Source organism: Oncorhynchus nerka, linkage group LG25 (genome assembly GCF_034236695.1).
Source record: "Oncorhynchus nerka isolate Pitt River linkage group LG25, Oner_Uvic_2.0, whole genome shotgun sequence".
NCBI lineage: Eukaryota > Metazoa > Chordata > Actinopteri > Salmoniformes > Salmonidae > Oncorhynchus > Oncorhynchus nerka.
Genome location: NC_088420.1, coordinates 1655843 through 1682785, shown reverse-complemented (window position 1 = coordinate 1682785; position 26943 = coordinate 1655843). Strand labels below are relative to the sequence as shown.

The window sequence follows — 26943 nt, the reverse complement described above, 5'->3', positions numbered from 1 at the left end:
GTTAGGGCATCAAAGTGGTCAGGGTTAGGGCATCAAAGTGGTCAGGGCATCAAAGTGGTCAGGGTTAGGTTATCAAAGTGGTCAGGGCATCACAGTGGTCAGGGTTAGGGCATCAAAGTGGTCAGGGCATCAAAGTGGTCAGGGTTAGGGCATCAAAGTGGTCAGGGTTAGGGCATCAAAGTGGTCAGGGCATCAAAGTGGTCAGGGTTAGGGCATCAAAGTGGTTAGGGCATCAATGTGGTCAGGGTTAGGGCATCAAAGTGGTCAGGGTTAGGGCATCAAAGTGGTCAGGGTTAGGGCATCAAAGTGGTCAGGGTTAGGGCATCAAAGTGGTCAGGGTCAGGGCATCAAAGTGGTCAGGGTTAGATCACCAAAGGGATCAGGGTTAGGGCATCAAAGTGGTCAGGGTTAGGGCATCAAAGTGGTCAGGGTTAGGGCATCAAAGTGGTCAGGGTTAGGGCATCAAAGTGGTCAGGGTTAGGGCATCAAAGTGGCCAGGGTTAGATCACCAAAGTGGTCAGGGTTAGGGCATCAAAGTGGTCAGGGCATCAAAGTGGTCAGGGTTAGGGCATCAAAGTGGTCAGGGTTAGATCACCAAAGTGGTCAGGGTTAGATCACCAAAGTGGTCAGGGTTAGGTTATCAAAGTGGTGAGGGTTAGGTTATCAAAGTGGTCAGGGCACCAAAGTGGTCAGGGTTAGGTTATCAAAGTGGTGAGGGTTAGGTTATCAAAGGTGTCAGGGGACCAAAGTGGTTAGGGTTAGATCACCAAAGTGGTTAGGTTAGTTTAGATCCTCGGTTAGGTGGTTAACTTCGACGTCCTTGGGGAGGTGGAGGGAGTCTGGAAGGGCATTTTTGGGTTGTCTGAGAATATATAGCGCAGATTTTGATTATGCTTGGTTGCCGTTTGAGCAGATTATTTGTTGACATTGCAAAATGCTGGTCCAGGATTATGAGCAAAAAAACGTTTAGATCTACAATATTTATTCCACAGGACAAACCCAGATCCAGGGTATGACTGATCCAGGGTATGACTGATCCAGGGTATGACTGATCCTTGATATGACTGATCCAGGGTATGACTGATCCTTGATATGACTGATCCTTGATATGACTGATCCAGGGTATGACTGATCCAGGGTATGACTGATCCAGGGTATGACTGATCCTTGATATGACTGATCCAGGGTATGACTGATCCAGGGTATGACTGATCCTTGATATGACTGATCCAGGGTATGACTGATCCAGGGTATGACTGATCCACGGTATGACTGATCCTTGATATGACTGATCCAGGGTATGACTGATCCAGGGTATGACTGATCCTTGATATGACTGATCCAGGGTATGACTGATCCTTGATATGACTGATCCAGGGTATGACTGATCCTTGATATGACTGATCCAGGGTATGACTGATCCTTGATATGACTGATCCAGGGTATGACTGATCCTTGATATGACTGATCCAGGGTATGACGGATCCAGGGTATGACTGATCCAGGGTATGACTGATCCAGGGTATGACTGATCCTTGATATGACTGATCCAGGGTATGACTGATCCAGGGTATGACTGATCCAGGGTATGATGGATCCAGGGTATGACTGATCCAGGGTATGACTGATCCAGGGTATGACGGATCCAGGGTATGACTGATCCAGGGTATGACTGATCCAGGGTATGACTGATCCAGGGTATGACGGATCCAGGGTATGACTGATCCAGGGTATGACTGATCCTTGATATGACTGATCCAGGGTATGACTGATCCAGGGTATGACTGATCCAGGGTATGACTGATCCTTGATATGACGGATCCAGGGTATGACTGATCCAGGGTATGACTGATCCAGGGTATGACTGATCCTTGATATGACTGATCCAGGGTATGACTGATCCAGGGTATGACTGATCCAGGGTATGACGGATCCAGGGTATGACGGATCCAGGAGGCCTGTAAACAGCAGCTAGAAGAAGTGATTAAGTAGGCTGCATAGATTTCATGACTAGAACACAGTGGGTCAGTATGTGGGTCAGTAACAACCCTTCCTACTGTATGTGGGTCAGTAACAGCCCATCCTACTGTATGTGGGTCAGTAACAGCCCTTCCTACTGTATGTGGGTCAGTAACAGCCCTTCCTACTGTATGTGGGTCAATAACAGCCCCTCCTATTGTATGTGGGTCAGTAACAACCCTTCCTACTGCATGTGGGTCAGTAACAGCCCTTCCTACTGTATGTGGGTCAGTAACAGCCCTTCCTACTGTATGTGGGTCAGTAACAGCCCCTCCTATTGTATGTGGGTCAGTAACAGCCGTCCTACTGTATGTGGGTCAGTAACAGCCGTCCTACTGTATGTGGGTCAGTAACAGCCGTCCTACTGTATGTGGGTCAGTAACAGCCCTTCCTACTGTATGTGGGTCAGTAACAGCCCTTCCTACTGTATGTGGGTTAGTAACAGCCCATCCTATTTTATGTGGGTCAGTAACAGCCGTCCTACTGTATGTGGGTCAGTAACAGCCGTCCTACTGTATGTGGGTCAGTAACAGCCGTCCTACTGTATGTGGGTCAATAACAGCCCCTCCTATTGTATGTGGGTCAATAACAGCCCCTCCTATTGTATGTGGGTCAGTAAGAGCACATCCTATTGTATGTGGGTCAGTAACAGCCTGTCCTACTGTATGTGGGTCAGTACCAGCCCCTCCTACTGTATGTGGGTCAATAACCGCCCCTCCTATTGTATGTGGGTCAGTAAGAGCACGTCCTACTGTACGTGGGTCAGTAACAGCCTGTCCTACTGTATGTGGGTCAGTAACAGCCCTTCCTACTGTATGTGTGTCAGTAACAGCCCCTCCTACTGTATGTGGATCAGTAACAGCCCCTCCTACTGTATGTGGGTCAGTAACAGCCCTTCCTACTGTATGTGGGTCAGTAACAGCCCTTCCTACTGTATGTGGGTCAGTAACAGCCCTTCCTACTGTATGTGGGTTAGTAACAGCCCATCCTACTGTATGTGGGTCAGTAACAGCCCTTCCTACTGTATGTGGGTCAGTAACAGCCATCCTACTGTATGTGGGTCAGTAACAGCCCGTCCTACTGTATGTGGGTCAGTAACAGCCCGTCCTACTGTATGTGGGTCAGTAACAGCCCCTCCTACTGTATGTGGGTCAGTAACAGCCCCTCCTACTGTATGTGGGTTAGTAACAGCCGTCCTACTGTATGTGGGTCAGTAACAGCCCTTACTACTGTATGTGGGTCAGTAACAGCCCCTCCTACTGTATGTGGGTTAGTAACAGCCGTCCTACTGTATGTGGGTCAGTAACAGCCCTTCCTACTGTATGTGGGTCAGTAAGAGCACATCCTATTGTATGTGGGTCAGTAACAGCCGTCCTACTGTATGTGGGTCAGTAACAGCCCGTCCTACTGTATGTGGGTCAGTAACAGCCTGTCCTACTGTATGTGGGTCAGTAACAGCCGTCCTACTGTATGTGGGTCAGTAACAGCCCCTCCTACTGTATGTGGGTCAGTAACAGCCTGTCCTACTGTATGTGGGTCAGTAACAGCCCTTCCTACTGTATGTGGGTCAGTAACAGCCCCTCCTACTGTATGTGGGTCAGTAACAGCCCCTCCTACTGTATGTGGGTTAGTAACAGCCGTCCTACTGTATGTGGGTCAGTAACAGCCCGTCCTACTGTATGTGGGTCAGTAACAGCCCCTACTACTGTATGTGGGTCAGTAACAGCACCTCCTACTGTATGTGGGTTAGTAACAGCCGTCCTACTGTATGTGGGTCAGTAACAGCCCTTCCTACTGTATGTGGGTCAGTAACAGCCGTCCTACTGTATGTGGGTCAGTAACAGCCCGTCCTACTGTATGTGGGTCAGTAACAGCCTGTCCTACTGTATGTGGGTCAGTAACAGCCGTCCTAATGTATGTGGGTCAGTAACAGCCCCTCCTACTGTATGTGGGTCAGTAACAGCCTGTCCTACTGTATGTGGGTCAGTAACAGCCCCTCATACTGTATGTGGGTCAGTAACAGCCCGTCCTACTGTATGTGGGTCAGTAACAGCCCTTCCTACTGTATGTGGGTCAGTAACAGCCTGTCCTACTGTATGTGGGTCAGTAACAGCCCCTCCTACTGTATGTGGGTCAGTAACAGCCCGTCCTACTGTATGTGGGTCAGTAACAGCCCCTCCTACTGTATGTGGGTCAGTAACAGCCGTCCTACTGTATGTGGGTCAGTAACAGCCCGTCCTACTGTATGTGGGTCAGTAACAGCCTGTCCTACTGTATGTGGGTCAGTAACAGCCGTCCTACTGTATGTGGGTCAGTAACAGCCCCTCCTACTGTATGTGGGTCAGTAACAGCCTGTCCTACTGTATGTGGGTCAGTAACAGCCCTTCCTACTGTATGTGGGTCAGTAACAGCCCCTCCTACTGTATGGGGGTCAGTAACAGCCCCTCCTACTGTATGTGGGTTAGTAACAGCCGTCCTACTGTATGTGGGTCAGTAACAGCCCGTCCTACTGTATGTGGGTCAGTAACAGCCCCTACTACTGTATGTGGGTCAGTAACAGCCCATCCTACTGCATGTGGGTCAGTAACAGCCTGTCCTACTGTATGTGGGTCAGTAACAGCCCTTCCTACTGTTTGTGGGTCAGTAACAGCCCCTCCTACTGTATGTGGGTCAGTAACAGCCCCTCCTACTGTATGTGGGTTAGTAACAGCCGTCCTACTGTATGTGGGTCAGTAACAGCCCTTACTACTGTATGTGGGTCAGTAACAGCCCCTCCTACTGTATGTGGGTTAGTAACAGCCGTCCTACTGTATGTGGGTCAGTAACAGCCCTTCCTACTGTATGTGGGTCAGTAACAGCCGTCCTACTGTATGTGGGTCAGTAACAGCCCGTCCTACTGTATGTGGGTCAGTAACAGCCTGTCCTACTGTATGTGGGTCAGTAACAGCCGTCCTACTGTATGTGGGTCAGTAACAGACCCTCCTACTGTATGTGGGTCAGTAACAGCCTGTCCTACTGTATGTGGGTCAGTAACAGCCCCTCATACTGTATGTGGGTCAGTAACAGCCCGTCCTACTGTATGTGGGTCAGTAACAGCCCTTCCTACTGTATGTGGGTCAGTAACATCCCGCCCTACTGTATGTGGGTCAGTAACAGCCCTTCCTACTGTATGTGGGTCAGTAACAGCCCCTCCTACTGTATGTGTATCAGTAACAGCCCTTCCTACTGTATGTGGGTCAGTAACAGCCCGTCCTACTGTATGTGGGTCAGTAACAGCCCGTCCTACTGTATGTGGGTCAGTAACAGCCCGTCCTACTGTATGTGGGTCAGTAACAGCCCGTCCTACTGTATGTGGGTTAGTAACAGCCGTCCTACTGTATGTGGGTTAGTAACAGCCCGTCCTACTGTATGTGGGTCAGTAACAGCCCCTCCTACTGTATGTGTATCAGTACCAGCCCTTCCTACTGTATGTGGGTCAGTAACAGCCCTTCCTACTGTATGTGGGTCAGTAACAGCCCTTCCTACTGTATGTGGGTCAGTAACAGCCCGTCCTACTGTATGTGGGTCAGTAACAGCCGTCCTACTGTATGTGGGTTAGTAACAGCCGTCCTACTGTATGTGGGTCAGTAACAGCATACTGTAATATGTGGTGTGGATGCACACACATAGTCAGGTACAGAGTAGAAACACATGACTCATGGGGGATTCATTCACCTTTCTTTATTCAAATTGTTGTACTATTGACAAAATAACCATTTGTATACATGTTTCATAATGTAAGTTTAATTTAAAAGTGTTTTCATGTCCTACTCACTCAGGGAAGGTAAATGATTAAGATTATGTGAAATGAATGAAGGTAAGTCTCTGTTATGGATAAAAACGGATGATTAGGGTTCTATGGCATGCTTACTCTCTCTGCAATCATGCTCAATGCTCCCAGCTCAACTAGCCTAAATATGGAATCACACTCAAAATGAGACTGTCTGTAGGGGGTCTAGACTCTCTGTAGGGGGGTATAGACTGTAGGGGGTCTACACTCTCTGTAGGGGATCTACACTCTCTGTAGGGGGATCTAGACTCTCTGTAGGGGGGTATAGACTCCCTGTAGGGGGGTCTAGACTCCCTGTAGGGGGTCTAGACTCTCTGTAGGGGGTCTAGACTCTCTGTAGGGGGTCTAGACTCTCTGTAGGGGGTCTAGACTCTGTAGGGGAGTCTATACTCTCTGTAGGGTGGTAGAGACTCTGTAGGGGGTCTAGACTCTCTGTAGGGTGGTAGAGACTCTGTAGGGGTTAGAGACTCTGTAGGGGGTCTAGACTCTGTAGGGGGTCTAGACTCTGTGTAGGGGGGTAGAGACTCTCTGTAGGGGGTAGAGACTCTGTAGGGGGGTCTAGACTCTCTGTAGGGGGGTCTAGACTCTCTGTAGGGGGGTCTAGACTCTCTGTAGGGGGGTGTAGACTCTCTGTAGGGGGGGTCTAGACTCTGTAGGGTGGCCTAGACTCTGTAGGGGGGGTCTAGACTCTCTGTAGGGTGGCCTAGACTCTCTGTAGGGGGGTCTAGTGTAGAGTCTGTCTGCATCTCAAACAGCACCCTATTCCCTATACAGAGCCTCTAAGGTGTAATGTCTGTCTTGGTCCAGAGGGATGTTGTAGTGTGTATGAGCAGAACCCCTAGTGTCAGTTCTCTGAGGTCTTAAAAGGACAGGATACTTCACTGAGAAACATAAAGTAGTAGTCACGTGTAGTATATAGTATGGCTACATTACAAACCGATCATAGGGACAGGAATACTGTGTAATAACACAGACAATAGATCATGTGTATTGTGATAAGGAAAGTCTCCATTCACAACCCGAGTAGTGTTTTCTATGGCTACGGTGTGTATGTACATTGTAAAGAAATAACATCATTCAAAATTCATAAAGATATGGGTACAGTTTAGGTCAGACGAAGGTCAGAGCCTACTGTGTTGCCAACACATGTAAAAGGTCCACATCAAAGCCTTGCAGATCAGAACACACGTTTTCTTGTGATCAGAAAACATCATTTCACTCAGGGAAGAGGTAAATGACTTCGAATGATTATTGTAAAATGAATAAAAGTAAGTCTCGTTTAATGAATAAAAATGGATGATTCGGGTTCCATGACATGCTTATCTTGGCAGTGTGGATGTTAGGCGTGACCTATGAACTACAGTAATACTGTGGGTTGGTGAGAGCAGAGTTGACATTACGTTGCCTCCAATGTACAGTGAAATATAGATCAAGATTACATAGAGGTTACTTCAGCACTTATATCTTTTTTTTAAAGTAAATCGTTTGCAGAATAGTCAGACCCAAGCCAATGGAATTAGTATCCAAAAGTGATTCCGTACATGACTAGTCATGGTTATTCATGACTGTTAATGACTACTCATGACTATAATATTCAGCTCATATGCAACCCTGTACAGTACATATGATCCTGTTCTGACAGTCCATAGAACATAGACATGACTGGAATGGTAATATCCCAACAGATAAACCAGACATATCCTGACTCAAAGGCTGTGCATTTCATTTCTCATTCAGTTTATAATGAGGCTACTATGATAAATAGCACACTGAATTCATTTCCCATTCAGTTTATAACGGGCTACTATGATAAATAGCACACTGAATTCATTTCTCATTCAGTTTATAACGGGCTACTATGATAAATAGCACACTGAATTCATTTCTCATTCAGTTTATAACGGGCTACTATGATAAATAGCACACTGAATTAATTTCTCATTCAGTTTATAACGGGCTACTATGATAAATAGCACACTGAATTCATTTCTCATTCAGTTTATAACGGGCTACTATGATAAATAGCACACTGAATTCATTTCTCATTCAGTTTATAACGGGCTACTATGATAAATAGCACACTGAATTAATTTCTCATTCAGTTTATAATGGGCTACTATGATAAATAGCACACTGAATTAATTTCCCATTCAGTTTATAATGGGCTACTATGATAAATAGCACACTGAATTCATTTCTCATTCAGTTCATAATGGGCTACTATGATAAATAGCACACTGAATTAATTTCTCATTCAGTTTATAATGGGCTACTATGATAAATAGCACACTGAATTCATTTCTCATTCAGTTTATAATGGGCTACTATGATAAATAGCACACTGAATTAATTTCTCATTCAGTTCATAATGGGCTACTATGATACTGAATTAATTTCTCATTCAGTTCATAATGGGCTACTATGATACTGAATTAATTTCTCATTCAGTTTATAATGGGCTACTATGATAAATAGCACACCGAATTCATTTCCCATTCAGTTTATAATGGGCTACTATGATAAATAGCACACTGAATTCATTTCCCATTCAGTTTATAATGGGCTACTATGATAAATAGCACACTGAATTCATTTCCCATTCAGTTTATAACGGGCTACTATGATAAATAGCACACTGAATTCATTTCCCATTCAGTTTATAATGAGTTTTAGCTCAATGAGTCACAATAATTGTCATAAATCAAAGTAAATAACGCTTCTGAAAACCCCATACCATTTACTGTGTCCCCCTCTTTGTACAGAGGAGTGTTCAGAAGGATAGTATTTCCACAAAGAGTCTGTCTCTGCTCGTCTGAACGTACAGTTCAAGAGACCCCACAACTCAGTGTTGTTCTAGTGTCTCTCTGCACTCAGTATGGACTGCGTAGTCATATGTCCTCCGAATACAGATGGGTTTCTTTACTCTTTATAGAAACAAGAGAAGTTTAAGGAGTGAAAATCCCTTCTGTTACTTAGGTCAGTGGTTCTAAAATTTAACGGCTGGGGGTCCCTGAGGAGAGGATTGAGAACCACTAGTTGACGTAGTAAAGCCAGTAGATGAACGGCTGTGGGGTCCCTGAGGAGAGGCTTGAAGACCACTAGTTGACGTAGTAAAGCCAGTAGATGAAGTTGAAGAGGGTAAAGGTGAAGGGGAAGACAACCCGTGACCATCTATCGATGGAGTTCACGTCCGTCAGGTTGGGGATTTTGATTAGGAATTGAGAGGACCGCCTGCGTAGCCGTGTCTTCTTCACGTGAGCATGGGCGTTTCTCTCCCGGCCACTCAGAGCACTCGGTTTTCGGTACTGGAGGCCTGATTGGTTGAATATCATGGAGGTGGAGTTCCGTGTGGTTGTCTCGGTGATGCTGGTTGTGATCTCATTGCCGGCGCAAACTTCGTTGTGGATCTCCAGGGTTGTCAGGAGGATGTTGCCCTGAGAGTCAACCTATCAGAGGAAAGGACAGCAAGAGAAGAGAGGTCATGAGCTCATGGGCTTCTGAACTTTTCTGCAAAAAAATAAATTATTTGGATGAACTTTGAAAACTTAGATTTTTTTTAATATATAGGATACAAACATTTACATCAAAACCTTCACTCCAAATCTAAATTTCAAACCTAAAACCTTATTTTGAACCAGATTACCTGGAAGGACTACCCAGATGTTTTTTTTCTAACAAACCAAAACCTGCAAAAGCAGAAACCTGGAGATAACATCCAACACAAAACCGAGTAAGTTCAGTCTGAACCTACTTCTGAATCCAAAAAGTAAAATCACCTATAAATATGTTGTTATATACAGACCTCATGCTAAGGTAAGGCTACTAAGCTACAGACCTCATGCTAAGGTAAGGCTACTAAGGCTACTACAGACCTCATGCTAAGGTAAGGCTACTAAGGCTACTACAGACCTCATGCTAAGGTAAGGCTACTAAGCTACCAAGATTGCTAGGACAGGACGGGAATTGCGGCTGCAACGACAATTTGCACAGATGTGAAGTGAGACATATGATATACCCCTTGATCTCAACAATGGCAGCAGAGCGTCACAGCCTCCCCCACCCAAATGCAGGCACCTCTGAGGCTCCATGTCTCCCCCCTGTGTAGAGATCATCCCACTTCCCCTTGGATATAAAAAAAAAATTAAAAGAACACTACAAGGAATAAGTACACAAATAAGTTCCAGAGTTCCAGAGACTCTATTTGCTGATTGTGACAAAGAGGGAACATAAACAACTTGGTCCCCTCGAAGCCTACCATCCACTATGTACATACCCAGGATGTAACAGAGCTATAGGTGTACCTACCATAGGAGTCCCCTCGAAGCCTACCATCTACTATGTACATACCCAGGATGTAACAGAGCTATAGGTATACCTACCATAGGAGTCCCCTCGAAGCCTACCATCCACTATGTACATACCCAGGATGTAACAGAGCTATAGGTGTACCTACCATAGGAGTCCCCTCGAAGCCTACCATCTACTATGTTCATACCCAGGATGTAACAGAGCTATAGGTGTACCTACCATAGGAGTCCCCTCGAAGCCTACCATTGACTATGTACATACCCAGGATGTAACAGAGCTATAGGTGTACCTACCATAGGAGTCCCCTCGAAGCCTACCATTGACTATGTACATACCCAGGATGTAACAGAGCTATAGGTGTACCTACCATAGGAGTCCCCTCAAAGCCTACCATTGACTATGTACATACCCAGGATGTAACAGAGCTATAGGTGTACCTACCATAGGAGTCCCCTCAAAGCCTACCATTGACTATGTACATACCCAGGATGTAACAGAGCTATAGGTGTACCTACCATAGGAGTCCCCTCAAAGCCTACCATTGACTATGTACATACCCAGGATGTAACAGAGCTATAGGTGTACCTACCATAGGAGTCCCCTCAAAGCCTACCATTGACTATGTACATACCCAGGATGTAACAGAGCTATAGGTGTACCTACCATAGGAGTCCCCTCGAAGCCTACCATTGACTATGTACATACCCAGGATGTAACAGAGCTATAGGTGTACCTACCATAGGAGTCCCCTCGAAGCCTACCATTGACTATGTACATACCCAGGATGTAACAGAGCTATAGGTGTACCTACCATAGGAGTCCCCTCGAAGCCTACCATCGACTATGTACATACCCAGGATGTAACAGAGCTATAGGTGTATCTACTATAGGAGTCCCCTCGAAGCCTACCATTGACTATGTACATACCCAGGATGTAACAGAGCTATAGGTGTACCTACCATAGGAGTCCCCTCGAAGCCTACCATCGACTATGTACATACCCAGGATGTAACAGAGCTATAGGTGTATCTACTATAGGAGTCCCCTCGAAGCCTACCATTGACTATGTACATACCCAGGATGTAACAGAGCTATAGGTGTATCTACTATAGGAGTCCCCTCGAAGCCTACCATTGAGTATGTACATACCCAGGATGTAACAGAGCTATAGGTGTACCTACCATAGGAGTCCCCTCGAAGCCTACCATTGACTATGTACATACCCAGCGTGCAACAGAGCTGCAGGAGTTGTGACCTGTTTTTGTTGGTTATGTTGTCGTAGTTGTGCCTAGGGGGGCATATGGGGGAGGGAAGGCTGTCACCTCCAGGTAGGTGTTTGTCCCCCTGTGTGCTGAAGGTGTCAGGTTCATGTCCGGTTCTGGCATTTAGGCCACCACAGACTAGTACATGTCCCCGGGTCTGGAAATGATAGATTTCCCCCTCCAGGATGGAGAAGCTGTCTTCATTAAAGTATGGGGATTCTAGTGGGGAGGATATAGGGGATTCTAGTGGGGGGATGTAGGTAGCACATAAGAGGACATTTTTCTTGGTTTAGATTATTTATTTATTTATTTCTAACCAGATATAAAATGTTCCTGTTTTGATGAATTTAACAGAGTGGGTTAGGGCTGCTTTATACCTAGTTCTCATACCACCTGCACCTCTTCCCTGTTTCACACCTGGTAGGTTGGTGGATGGGACTACCAGCTCTCTGTAACCCACTGGGTCCGTCTCCTTTATACCAGGTTTCTTGTAGGATGACAATGTCTGTACTTCTAATTTATTTGGTTCCTGCTCTTTAGGACAAAGTCAGATGACCTCCGACCTTTTAAGTTCCAGGATGAGATAATAAAAGCTTTGTGTTCCATAGTGTCTAGTTGGTTGTTGATTATCGCTAGACAGCCATTTTCAAGACTTGCCATAGATTTTCAAGCCGAGTTAAGCCAGACATCCAATAATGAATACTGGACCTCAGTTTCAGACATCTAATACTGGACCAGGGCAGCCAGAATACTAATGCTAGGTATGTTGAAGGTGTTGGAGAATACTAGGTATGTTGAAAGTGTTAGAGAATACTAGGAATGAATCCCAAATGGCACAGTAGTCTCTATATAGTGCACTACTCTTGACCAGGGCTCATTGGGCTGTGGTCAAAAGTAAGGGAAAGGGGGATACCTAGTCAGTTGGAAAGGGGGGTATACCTAGTCAGTTGGAAAGGGGGATATACCTAGTCAGTTGGAAAGGGGGATATACCTAGTCAGTTGGAAAGGGGGATATACCTAGTCAGTTGGAAAGGGGGATATACCTAGTCAGTTGGAAAGGGGGATATACCTAGTCAGTTGGAAAGGGGGATATACCTAGTCAGTTGGAAAGGGGATATACCTAGTCAGTTGGAAAGGGGATATACCTAGTCAGTTGGAAAGGGGGATATACCTAGTCAGTTGGAAAGGGGATATACCTAGTCAGTTGGAAAGGGGGTATACCTAGTCAGTTGGAAAGGGGGTATACCTAGTCAGTTGGAAAGGGGGTATACCTAGTCAGTTGGAAAGGGGGTATACCTAGTCAGTTGGAAAGGGGGTATACCTAGTCAGTTGGAAAGGGGGTATACCTAGTCAGTTGGAAAGGGGGGTATACCTAGTCAGTTGGAAAGGGGATATACCTAGTCAGTTGGAAAGGGGATATACCTAGTCAGTTGGAAAGGGGGATATACCTAGTCAGTTGGAAAGGGGATATACCTAGTCAGTTGGAAAGGGGATATACCTAGTCAGTTGGAAAGGGGATATACCTAGTCAGTTGGAAAGGGGATATACCTAGTCAGTTGGAAAGGGGGATATACCTAGTCAGTTGGAAAGGGGGATATACCTAGTCAGTTGGAAAGGTGGGATACCTAGTCAGTTGGAAAGGGGGATACCTAGTCAGTTGGAAAGGGGGATACCTAGTCAGTTGGAAAGGGGGATATACCTAGTCAGTTGGAAAGGGGGATATACCTAGTCAGTTGGAAAGGGGATATACCTAGTCAGTTGGAAAGGGGGATATACCTAGTCAGTTGGAAAGGGGATATACCTAGTCAGTTGGAAAGGGGGATATACCTAGTCAGTTGGAAAGGGGATATACCTAGTCAGTTGGAAAGGGGATATACCTAGTCAGTTGGAAAGGGGGATATACCTAGTCAGTTGGAAAGGGGATATACCTAGTCAGTTGGAAAGGGGGATATACCTAGTCAGTTGGAAAGGGGATATACCTAGTCAGTTGGAAAGGGGATATACCTAGTCAGTTGGAAAGGGGATATACCTAGTCAGTTGGAAAGGGGGATATACCTAGTCAGTTGGAAAGGGGATACCTAGTCAGTTGGAAAGGGGGATACCTAGTCAGTTGGAAAGGGGATACCTAGTCAGTTGGAAAGGGGATACCTAGTCAGTTGGAAAGGGGATACCTAGTCAGTTGGAAAGGGGGATACCTAGTCAGTTGGAAAGGGGATACCTAGTCAGTTGGAAGGGGATACCTAGTCAGTTGGAAGGGGGATATCTAGTCAGTTGGAAAGGGGGATACCTAGTCAGTTGGAAAGGGGGATACCTAGTCAGTTGGAAAGGGGGATACCTAGTCAGTTGGAAAGGGGGATACCTAGTCAGCTGGAAAGGGGGGATACCTAGTCAGTTGGAAAGGGGGATACCTAGTCAGTTGGAAAGGGGGATATACCTAGTCAGTTGGAAAGGGGGATATCTAGTCAGTTGGAAAAGGGGATACCTAGTCAGTTGGAAAGGGGGATACCTAGTCAGTTGGAAAGGGGATCCTAGTCAGTTGGAAAGGGGGATATCTAGTCAGTTGGAAAGGGGATACCTAGTCAGTTGGAAAGGGGGATATCTAGTCAGTTGGAAAGGGGGATATCTAGTCAGTTGTACAACTGGATGCATTCAACTGAAATGTGTCTTCCACATTTAACCCCCAACCCCTCTGAATCAGAGAGGTGGGGGGCATTTAACCCCTCTGAACCAGAGAGGTGGGGGGGCATTTAACCCCTCTGAATCAGAGAGGTGCCGGGGGGCTGCCTTAATGGACATCCTCGTCTTCGGCGCCCGGGGAACAGTGGGTTAACTTCCCTGCTCAGGGTCGAAACAACATATTTTTACCTTGTCAGCTAGTGCACTATATACGGAATAGGGTTCCATTTGGAATTCATACCTAGATGCTGTAACTGAATCTACCACTGCATGTGAATCTGATTGATGTCCACCCATTTGACAGCACTCTCCTAGAGAAGAATAACTGAATATAGGAACTTAATACTGAACTGACTCTAACACTGTTACTGCGAAGATCCACGTCTGGACTTATCAATTTTACTTTCATCTCTATGATGCTATATGTCAGTTTACTTTAGTGGCAATATCATCCTTTCACCTAGGGCCCTCCTAATGCTGCGTATAGTGTAATTGTACTTACAGGTCTGTGGAGGTCAATGGGAAGAGTCCCCCAGAAAACAATGTTTTGATTTAGTTTTGATTGAGAAAATATATATTTTTTAAACTCTGCATTGTTGGGAATGGGTTCGTATGCAAGCATTTCACGGTAATATATATAATATGTATTCGTCGCATGTGACCAATACAATTTGATTTGAACAATCAACATATCGTTGAGTACAATTAGTCTCAATCTCTGTTCGTTGTTATGTGACTGAAAATGTACTGTAGATAAAACAGGGAACCACAGTTAACAATCCAAGATGTCCAATTACAGAATAATAAAAAAAGAAACCTACTGACCATTTCTGAGGGGGTAAACGTTACCCTGTTGCCGTCGAACTTGGTCGCCCTGTCCTTGTTGACCTTCTCTGCCAACTTCTTCTGCATCCGATGACCCCGTCCGAAGAAGACGTAGTTGACGAAGGCGTACTCCAGCAGAGCCAGGAAGACGAACACGAAGCAGCCCATCAGGTACATGTCTATGGCCTTGACATAGGGGATCTTAGGGAGCGTCTCTCTCAGATGGGTGTTGATGGTGGTCAAGGTCAACACCGTGGTGATACCTGGAGAGGAAAGTTCCTTGGTTTGAAACAATAGGCATCATGGCACAAGAGCGGAGTTCACCCGCCTATAAGAAAATATCTGATTTGCTCTACCTCTGGGATATTGGGGTTTATTGACAAAACTAAATCTAATAAACTTGGTCAGGATAGATGGCCAATACCCAGATCCTATTTCTCTGGAAATAATCTTATTTACACAAGTAGAGCCGTTCAAATAAGGTAAGCAAAGATTTTGTTTCTCTTAACGGGGTGATTGAGCCCTTTTACATTCCAGGTAGTGAAGTACAGTGTGTTTTTTGGTTGACCAGTCATTATAGTAATCTAATAAGGTAATCAAACTTCAGCTTTAGAATTAGAATTATCTATTCACACGAAGGACAGAACACAAACTAAACTAAGAGTAACTTTGAGAGTAATAGCATCAATGAAAAGCTATTTCTAATCGTTTGAAGCTTATTGTTAATCAAAAGAAAATCAATATAATTTAAATGCAGTAGCCTAGAATGCCTCCAACCTCCCAGTCTCATATATACTGTAACAGTCACATACTGCACATCCTGATATATACTGTAACAGTCACTTACTGCACATCCTGATTCATACTGCACATCCTGATATATACTGTAGCAGTCACATACTGCAGATCCTGATATATACTGTAGCAGTCACTTACTGCACATCCTGATATATACTGTAACAGTCACATACTGCACATCCTGATATAAACTGTAGCAGTCATACTGCACATCCTCATATAAACTGTAACAGTCACATACTGCACATCCTGATATATACTGTAACAGTCACATACTGCACATCCTGATATATACTGTAACAGTCACATACTGCACATCCAGATATATACTGTAGCAGTCATACTGCACATCCTGATATATACTGTAGCAGTCACATACTGCACATCCTGATATATACTGTAACAGTCACATACTGCACATCCTGATATATACTCTAGCAGTCACATACTGCACATCCTGATATATACTCTAGCAGTCACATACTGCAAATCCTGATATATACTGTAGCAGTCATACTGCACATCCTGATATATACTGTAACAGTCACATACTGCACATCCTCATATATACTGTAACAGTCATACTGCACATCCTGATATAAACTGTAACAGTCACATACTGCACATCCTCATATATACTGTAGTAGTCACATACTGCACATCCTGATATATACTGTAACAATCACATACTGCACATCCTGATATATACTGTAACAATCACATACTGCATATCCTGATATATACTGTAGCAGTCACATACTGCACATCCTGATATATACTGTAAGCTACATACTGCACATCCTGATATATACTGTAACAGTCACATACTGCACATCCTGATATATACTGTAGCAGTCATACTGCACATCCTGATATATACTGTAGCAGTCATACTGCACATCCTGATATATACTGTAGCAGTCACATACTGTACATCCTGATATATACTGTAGCAGTCATACTGCACATCCTGATATATACTGTAGCAGTCACATACTGCACATCCTGATATAAACTGTAACAGTCACATACTGCACATCCTGATATATACACTGTAAGAGTCACATACTGCACATCCTGATATATACTGTAGCAGTCACATACTGCACATCCTCATATATACTGTAGCAGTCATACTGCACATCCTGATATATACTGTAGCAGTCACATACTGCACATCCTGATATATACTGTAGCAGTCATACTGCACATCCTGATATATACTGTAGCAGTCATACTGCACATCCTGATATATACTGTAGCAGTCATACTGCACATGCTCATATATACTGTAACAGTCATACTGCACATCCTGATATATACTGTAGCAGTCACATACTGCACATCCTGATATATACTGTAGCAGTCACATACTGCACATCCTCATATATACTGTAACAGTCATACTGCACATCCTGATATATACTGTAGCAGTCACATACTGCACATCCTGATATATACTGTAGCAGTCACATACTGCACAACCTGATATATACTGTAGCAGTCATACTGCACATCCTGATATAAACTGTAACAGTCACATACTGCACATCCTCATATAAACTGTAGCAGTCATACTGCACATCCTGATATATACTGTAACAGTCACATACTGCACATCCTGATATAAACTGTAACAGTCACATACTGCACATCCTGATATATACTGTAACAGTCACATACTGCACATCCTGATATATACTGTAGCAGTCACATACTGCACATCCTGATATATACTGTAGCAGTCACATATTGCACATCCTCATATATACTGTAACATTCATACTGCACATCCTGATATATACTGTAGCAGTCACATACTGCACATCCTGATATATACTGTAACAGTCACATACTGCACATCCTCATATATACTGTAACAGTCATACTGCACATCCTGATATATACTGTAGCAGTCACATACTGCACATCCTGATATATACTGTAGCAGTCATACTGCACATCCTGATATAAACTGTAACAGTCACATACTGCACATCCTCATATATACTGTAGTCGTCACATACGGCACATCCTGATATATACTGTAACAGTCACATACTGCACATCCTGATATATACTGTAACAATCACATACTGCACATCCTGATATATACTGTAGCAGTCACATACTGTACATCCTGATATATACTGTAGCAGTCATACTGCACATCCTGATATATACTGTAGCAGTCACATACTGCACATCCTGATATAAACTGTAACAGTCACATACTGCACATCCTGATATATACTCTAGCAGTCACATACTGCACATCCTGATATATACACTGTAAGAGTCACATACTGCACATCCTGATATATACTGTAGCAGTCACATACTGCACATCCTGATATATACTGTAGCAGTCACATACTGCACATCCTGATATATACTGTAGCAGTCACATACTGCACATCCTCATATATACTGTAGCAGTCATACTGCACATCCTCATATATACTGTAGCAGTCACATACTGCACATCCTGATATATACTGTAGCAGTCATACTGCACATGCTCATATATACTGTAACAGTCATACTGCACATCCTGAAATATACTGTAGCAGTCACATACTGCACATCCTGATATATACTGTAACAGTCACATACTGCACATCCTGATATAAACTGTAGCAGTCCCATACTGCACATCCTCATATATACTGTAGCATCCACATACTGCACATCCTCATATATACTGTAACAGTCATACTGCACATCCTGATATATACGGTAGCAGTCACATACTGCACATCCTGATATATACTGTAACAGTCACATACTGCACATCCTGATATATACTGTAACAGTCACATACTGCACATCCTGATATATACTGTAGCAGTCACATACTGCACATCCTGATATATACTGTAGCAATCATACTGCACATCCTGATATATACTGTAGCAGTCACATACTGCACATCCTCATATATACTGTAACAGTCATACTGCACATCCTGATATATACTGTAGCAGTCACATACTGCACATCCTGATATATACTGTAGCAGTCGCATACTGCACATCCTGATATAAACTGTAACAGTCACATACTGCACATCCTGATATATACTGTAGCAGTCACATACTGCACATCCTCATATATACTGTAGCAGTCACATACTGCACATCCTCATATATACTGTAACAATCACCTACTGCACATCCTGGTATATACTGTAGCAGTCACATACTGTACATCCTGATATATACTGTAACAGTCACATACTGCACATCCTGATATATACTGTAACAATCACATACTGCACATCCTGATATATACTGTAGCAGTCACATACTGTACATCCTGATATATACTGTAGCAGTCATACTGCACATCCTGATATATACGGTAGCAGTCACATACTGCACATCCTGATATATACTGTAGCAGTCATACTGCACATCCTGATATATACTGTAGCAGTCATACTGCACATCCTGATATATACGGTAGCAGTCACATACTGCACATCCTGATATATACGGTAGCAGTCACATACTGCACATCCTGATATATACTGTAACAGTCACATACTGCATATCCTGATATATACTGTAGCGCTCACATACTGTACATCCTGATATATACTGTAGCAGTCACATACTGTACATCCTGATATATACTGTAGCAGTCACATACTGCACATCCTGATATATACTGTAGCAGTCGCATACTGCACATCCTGATATATACTGTAGCAGTCACATACTGCACATCCTGATATAAACTGTAGCAGTCATACTGCACATGCTCATATATACTGTAACAGTCATACTGCACATCCTGAAATATACTGTAGCAGTCACATACTGCACATCCTGATATATACTGTAACAGTCACATACTGCACATCCTGATATAAACTGTAGCAGTCACATACTGCACATCCTCATATATACTGTAGCATCCACATACTGCACATCCTCATATATACTGTAACAGTCATACTGCACATCCTGATATATACTGTAGCAGTCACATACTGCACATCCTGATATATACTGTAACAGTCACATACTGCACATCCTGATATATACTGTAACAGTCACATACTGCACATCCTGATATATACTGTAACAGTCACATACTGCACATCCTGATATATACTCTAGCAGTCATACTGCAAATCCTGATATATACTGTAGCAGTCACATACTGCACATCCTGATATATACTGTAACAGTCACATACTGCACATCCTCATATATACTGTAACAGTCATACTGCACATCCTGATATATACTGTAGCAGTCACATACTGCACATCCTGATATATACTGTAGCAGTCATACTGCACATCCTGATATATACTGTAGCAGTCATACTGCACATCCTGATATATACTGTAGCAGTCATACTGCACATCCTGATATATACTGTAGCAGTCACATACTGCACATCCTGATATATACTGTAGCAGTCGCATACTGTACATCCTGATATATACTGTAGCAGTCACATACTGCACATCCTGATATAAACTGTAACAGTCACATACTGCACATCCTGATATATACTGTAGCAGTCACGTACTGCACATCCTCATATATACTGTAGCAGTCACATACTGCACATCCTGATATATACTGTAACAATCACATACTGCACATCCTGGTATATACTGTAGCAGTCACATACTGTACATCCTGATATATACTGTAAGAGCCACATACTGCACATCCTGATATATACTGTAGCTCTCACATACTGTACATCCTGATATATACTGTAGCAGTCACATACTGCACATCCTGATATTAACTGTAACAGCCACATACTGCACATCCTGATATATACTGTAGCAGTCACATACTGCACATCCTCATATATACTGTAACAGTCATACTGCACATCCTGATATATACTGTAGCAGTCACATACTGCACATCCTGATATATACTGTAACAGTCACATACTGCACATCCTGATATATACTGTAGCAGTCACATACTGTACTTCCTGATATATACTGTAGCAGTCATACTGCACATCCTGATATATACTGTAACAGTCACATACTGCACATCCTCATATATACTGTAGCAGTCACATACTGCACATCCTCATATATACTGTAACAATCACCTACTGCACATCCTGGTATATACTGTAGCAGTCACATACTGTACATCCTGATATATACTGTAACAGTCACATACTGCACATCCTGATATATACTGTAACAATCACATACTGCACATCCTGATATATACTGTAGCAGTCACATACTGTACATCCTGATATATACTGTAGCAGTCATACTGCACATCCTGATATATACTGTAGCAGTCATACTGCACATCCTGATATATACGGTAGCAGTCACATACTGCACATCCTGATATATACTGTAGCAGTCATACTGCACATCCTGATATATACTGTAGCAGTCATACTGCACATCCTGATATATACGGTAGCAGTCACATACTGCACATCCTGATATATACGGTAGCAGTCACATACTGCACATCCTGATATATACTGTAACAGTCACATACTGCATATCCTGATATATACTGTAGCGCTCACATACTGTACATCCTGATATATACTGTAGCAGTCACATACTGTACATCCTGATATATACTGTAGCAGTCACATACTGCACATCCTGATATATACTGTAGCAGTCGCATACTGCACATCCTGATATATACTGTAGCAGTCACATACTGCACATCCTGATATAAACTGTAGCAGTCATACTGCACATGCTCATATATACTGTAACAGTCATACTGCACATCCTGAAATATACTGTAGCAGTCACATACTGCACATCCTGATATATACTGTAACAGTCACATACTGCACATCCTGATATAAACTGTAGCAGTCACATACTGCACATCCTCATATATACTGTAGCATCCACATACTGCACATCCTCATATATACTGTAACAGTCATACTGCACATCCTGATATATACTGTAGCAGTCACATACTGCACATCCTGATATATACTGTAACAGTCACATACTGCACATCCTGATATATACTGTAACAGTCACATACTGCACATCCTGATATATACTGTAACAGTCACATACTGCACATCCTGATATATACTCTAGCAGTCATACTGCAAATCCTGATATATACTGTAGCAGTCACATACTGCACATCCTGATATATACTGTAACAGTCACATACTGCACATCCTCATATATACTGTAACAGTCATACTGCACATCCTGATATATACTGTAGCAGTCACATACTGCACATCCTGATATATACTGTAGCAGTCATACTGCACATCCTGATATATACTGTAGCAGTCATACTGCACATCCTGATATATACTGTAGCAGTCATACTGCACATCCTGATATATACTGTAGCAGTCACATACTGCACATCCTGATATATACTGTAGCAGTCGCATACTGTACATCCTGATATATACTGTAGCAGTCACATACTGCACATCCTGATATAAACTGTAACAGTCACATACTGCACATCCTGATATATACTGTAGCAGTCACGTACTGCACATCCTCATATATACTGTAGCAGTCACATACTGCACATCCTGATATATACTGTAGCAGTCACATACTGCACATCCTGATATTAACTGTAACAGCCACATACTGCACATCCTGATATATACTGTAGCAGTCACATACTGCACATCCTCATATATACTGTAACAGTCATACTGCACATCCTGATATATACTGTAGCAGTCACATACTGCACATCCTGATATATACTGTAACAGTCACATACTGCACATCCTGATATATACTGTAGCAGTCACATACTGTACTTCCTGATATATACTGTAGCAGTCATACTGCACATCCTGATATATACTGTAACAGTCACATACTGCACATCCTGATATATACTCTAGCAGTCACATACTGCACATCCTGATATATACTCTAGCAGTCACATACTGCACATCCTGATATATACTCTAGCAGTCATACTGCAAATCCTGATATATACTGTAGCAGTCACATACTGCACATCCTCATATATACTGTAGCAGTCATACTGCACATCCTGATATATACTGTAGCAGTCATACTGCACATCCTGATATATACTGTAGCAGTCATACTGCACATCCTGATATATACTGTAGCAGTCATACTGCACATCCTGATATATACTGTAGCAGTCATACTGCACATGCTCATATATACTGTAACAGTCATACTGCACATCCTGATATATACTGTAGCAGTCACATACTGCACATCCTGATATATACTGTAACAGTCACATACTGCACATCCTGATATAAACTGTAACAGTCACATACTGCACATCCTGATATATACTGTAGCAGTCACATACTGCACATCCTCATATATACTGTAACAGTCATACTGCACATCCTGATATACACTGTAGCAGTCAGATACTGCACATCCTAATATATACTGTAACAGTCACATACTGCACATCCTGATATATACTGTAGCAGTCACATACTGTACATCCTGATATATACTGTAGCAGTCATACTGCACATCCTGATATATACTGTAACAGTCACATACTGCACATCCTGATATATACTGTAACAGTCACATACTGCACATCCTGATATATACTCTAGCAGTCACATACTGCACATCCTGATATATACTCTAGCAGTCATACTGCAAATCCTGATATATACTGTAGCAGTCACATACTGCACATCCTGATATATACTGTAGCAGTCATACTGCACATCCTGATATATACGGTAGCAGTCACATACTGCACATCCTGATATATACTGTAACAGTCACATACTGCACATCCTGATATATACTGTAACAATCACATACTGCACATCCTGGTATATACTGTAGCAGTCACATACTGTACATCCTGATATATACTGTAAGAGCCACATACTGCACATCCTGATATATACTGTAGCTCTCACATACTGTACATCCTGATATATACTGTAGCAGTCACATACTGCACATCCTGATATTAACTGTAACAGCCACATACTGCACATCCTGATATATACTGTAGCAGTCACATACTGCACATCCTCATATATACTGTAACAGTCATACTGCACATCCTGATATATACTGTAGCAGTCACATACTGCACATCCTGATATATACTGTAACAGTCACATACTGCACATCCTGATATATACTGTAGCAGTCACATACTGTACTTCCTGATATATACTGTAGCAGTCATACTGCACATCCTGATATATACTGTAACAGTCACATACTGCACATCCTCATATATACTGTAGCAGTCACATACTGCACATCCTCATATATACTGTAACAATCACCTACTGCACATCCTGGTATATACTGTAGCAGTCACATACTGTACATCCTGATATATACTGTAACAGTCACATACTGCACATCCTGATATATACTGTAACAATCACATACTGCACATCCTGATATATACTGTAGCAGTCACATACTGTACATCCTGATATATACTGTAGCAGTCATACTGCACATCCTGATATATACTGTAGCAGTCATACTGCACATCCTGATATATACGGTAGCAGTCACATACTGCACATCCTGATATATACTGTAGCAGTCATACTGCACATCCTGATATATACTGTAGCAGTCATACTGCACATCCTGATATATACGGTAGCAGTCACATACTGCACATCCTGATATATACGGTAGCAGTCACATACTGCACATCCTGATATATACTGTAACAGTCACATACTGCATATCCTGATATATACTGTAGCTCACATACTGTACATCCTGATATATACTGTAGCAGTCACATACTGTACATCCTGATATATACTGTAGCAGTCACATACTGCACATCCTGATATATACTGTAGCAGTCGCATACTGCACATCCTGATATATACTGTAGCAGTCACATACTGCACATCCTGATATAAACTGTAGCAGTCATACTGCACATGCTCATATATACTGTAACAGTCATACTGCACATCCTGAAATATACTGTAGCAGTCACATACTGCACATCCTGATATATACTGTAACAGTCACATACTGCACATCCTGATATAAACTGTAGCAGTCACATACTGCACATCCTCATATATACTGTAGCATCCACATACTGCACATCCTCATATATACTGTAACAGTCATACTGCACATCCTGATATATACTGTAGCAGTCACATACTGCACATCCTGATATATACTGTAACAGTCACATACTGCACATCCTGATATATACTGTAACAGTCACATACTGCACATCCTGATATATACTGTAACAGTCACATACTGCACATCCTGATATATACTCTAGCAGTCATACTGCAAATCCTGATATATACTGTAGCAGTCACATACTGCACATCCTGATATATACTGTAACAGTCACATACTGCACATCCTCATATATACTGTAACAGTCATACTGCACATCCTGATATATACTGTAGCAGTCACATACTGCACATCCTGATATATACTGTAGCAGTCATACTGCACATCCTGATATATACTGTAGCAGTCATACTGCACATCCTGATATATACTGTAGCAGTCATACTGCACATCCTGATATATACTGTAGCAGTCACATACTGCACATCCTGATATATACTGTAGCAGTCGCATACTGTACATCCTGATATATACTGTAGCAGTCACATACTGCACATCCTGATATAAACTGTAACAGTCACATACTGCACATCCTGATATATACTGTAGCAGTCACGTACTGCACATCCTCATATATACTGTAGCAGTCACATACTGCACATCCTGATATATACTGTAACAATCACATACTGCACATCCTGATATATACTGTAGCAGTCACATACTGCACATCCTGATATTAACTGTAACAGCCACATACTGCACATCCTGATATATACTGTAGCAGTCACATACTGCACATCCTCATATATACTGTAACAGTCATACTGCACATCCTGATATATACTGTAGCAGTCACATACTGCACATCCTGATATATACTGTAACAGTCACATACTGCACATCCTGATATATACTGTAGCAGTCACATACTGTACTTCCTGATATATACTGTAGCAGTCATACTGCACATCCTGATATATACTGTAACAGTCACATACTGCACATCCTGATATATACTCTAGCAGTCACATACTGCACATCCTGATATATACTCTAGCAGTCACATACTGCACATCCTGATATATACTCTAGCAGTCATACTGCAAATCCTGATATATACTGTAGCAGTCACATACTGCACATCCTCATATATACTGTAGCAGTCATACTGCACATCCTGATATATACTGTAGCAGTCATACTGCACATCCTGATATATACTGTAGCAGTCATACTGCACATCCTGATATATACTGTAGCAGTCATACTGCACATCCTGATATATACTGTAGCAGTCATACTGCACATGCTCATATATACTGTAACAGTCATACTGCACATCCTGATATATACTGTAGCAGTCACATACTGCACATCCTGATATATACTGTAACAGTCACATACTGCACATCCTGATATAAACTGTAACAGTCACATACTGCACATCCTGATATATACTGTAGCAGTCACATACTGCACATCCTCATATATACTGTAACAGTCATACTGCACATCCTGATATACACTGTAGCAGTCAGATACTGCACATCCTAATATATACTGTAACAGTCACATACTGCACATCCTGATATATACTGTAGCAGTCACATACTGTACATCCTGATATATACTGTAGCAGTCATACTGCACATCCTGATATATACTGTAACAGTCACATACTGCACATCCTGATATATACTGTAACAGTCACATACTGCACATCCTGATATATACTCTAGCAGTCACATACTGCACATCCTGATATATACTCTAGCAGTCATACTGCAAATCCTGATATATACTGTAGCAGTCACATACTGCACATCCTGATATATACTGTAGCAGTCATACTGCACATCCTGATATATACGGTAGCAGTCACATACTGCACATCCTGATATATACTGTAACAGTCACATACTGCACATCCTGATATATACTCTAGCAGTCACATACTGCACATCCTGATATATACTGTAGCAGTCACATACTGCACATCCTCATATATACTGTAGCAGTCACACTGCACATCCTGATATATACTGTAGCAGTCACATACTGCACATCCTGATATATACTGTAGCAGTCATACTGCACATCCTGATATATACTGTAGCAGTCATACTGCA

General features: G+C 42.6%; 1 protein-coding gene across 1 annotated transcript in view; it reads right to left on the bottom strand.

The window, feature by feature from the left end:
* Positions 1-8310: 8310 nt before the first annotated feature.
* Positions 8311-26943, bottom strand: part of LOC115127342 (gamma-aminobutyric acid receptor subunit beta-3-like) — a 101623-nt gene continuing 82990 nt past the window's right edge. Inside the window, exons 9-10 of the mRNA XM_065009465.1 lie at positions 14920-15182; positions 8311-9294 (exon numbers count right to left, since the gene is read on the bottom strand). Of these exons, the coding sequence (XP_064865537.1) occupies positions 8947-9294; positions 14920-15182 (611 nt within the window). The 3' untranslated portion in view covers positions 8311-8946. The remainder of the gene's footprint in view (positions 9295-14919; positions 15183-26943) is intronic.